Here is a 415-nt window from a genome sequence, read left to right on the forward strand (position 1 = left end):
ATTGTCTTTTATCCTAGTGGTTTTTGCACAAGTATGTAAAATTTTTTTTTTTTTTTTCTTTTTTTGCGGCTCGTTGCCGGGTCACTCGTGCGAAAGCGAAGCGGCGGCGGGGGCTCGCGGGGCCGCTCGCGCTCACGCCGCCCTCCGGCCCGCAGGTTCCTCCGCGGGGACTACACGGTGGAGGTGAGCATCAACGACTACCTGGACATCTACTGCCCGCACTACGAGGAGCCGCTGCCCGCCGAGCGCATGGAGCGCTACGTCCTCTACATGGTCAACCACGAGGGCCACGCGTCCTGCGACCACCGCCAGAAGGGCTTCAAGCGCTGGGAGTGCAACCGGCCCGACGCGCCCAGCGGGCCCCTCAAGTTCTCCGAGAAGTTCCAGCTCTTCACGCCCTTCTCGCTGGGCTTCG

At 61.7% G+C, this 415-nt stretch overlaps 1 protein-coding gene across 1 annotated transcript in view; it reads left to right on the forward strand.

Moving 5' to 3' along the window:
• EFNA2 (ephrin A2) overlaps positions 1–415 on the forward strand; it is a 2,666-nt gene that overhangs the window by 1,057 nt on the left and 1,194 nt on the right. The window contains exon 2 of the mRNA XM_085311438.1: positions 156–409. Coding sequence (XP_085167564.1) covers positions 156–409 — 254 coding nt within the window. The remainder of the gene's footprint in view (positions 1–155; positions 410–415) is intronic.

The sequence above is a fragment of the Rhea americana genome, unplaced genomic scaffold, assembly GCF_003343005.1.
Source record: "Rhea americana isolate MKP2758 unplaced genomic scaffold, rheAme1 scaffold_341, whole genome shotgun sequence".
Lineage (NCBI taxonomy): Eukaryota > Metazoa > Chordata > Aves > Rheiformes > Rheidae > Rhea > Rhea americana.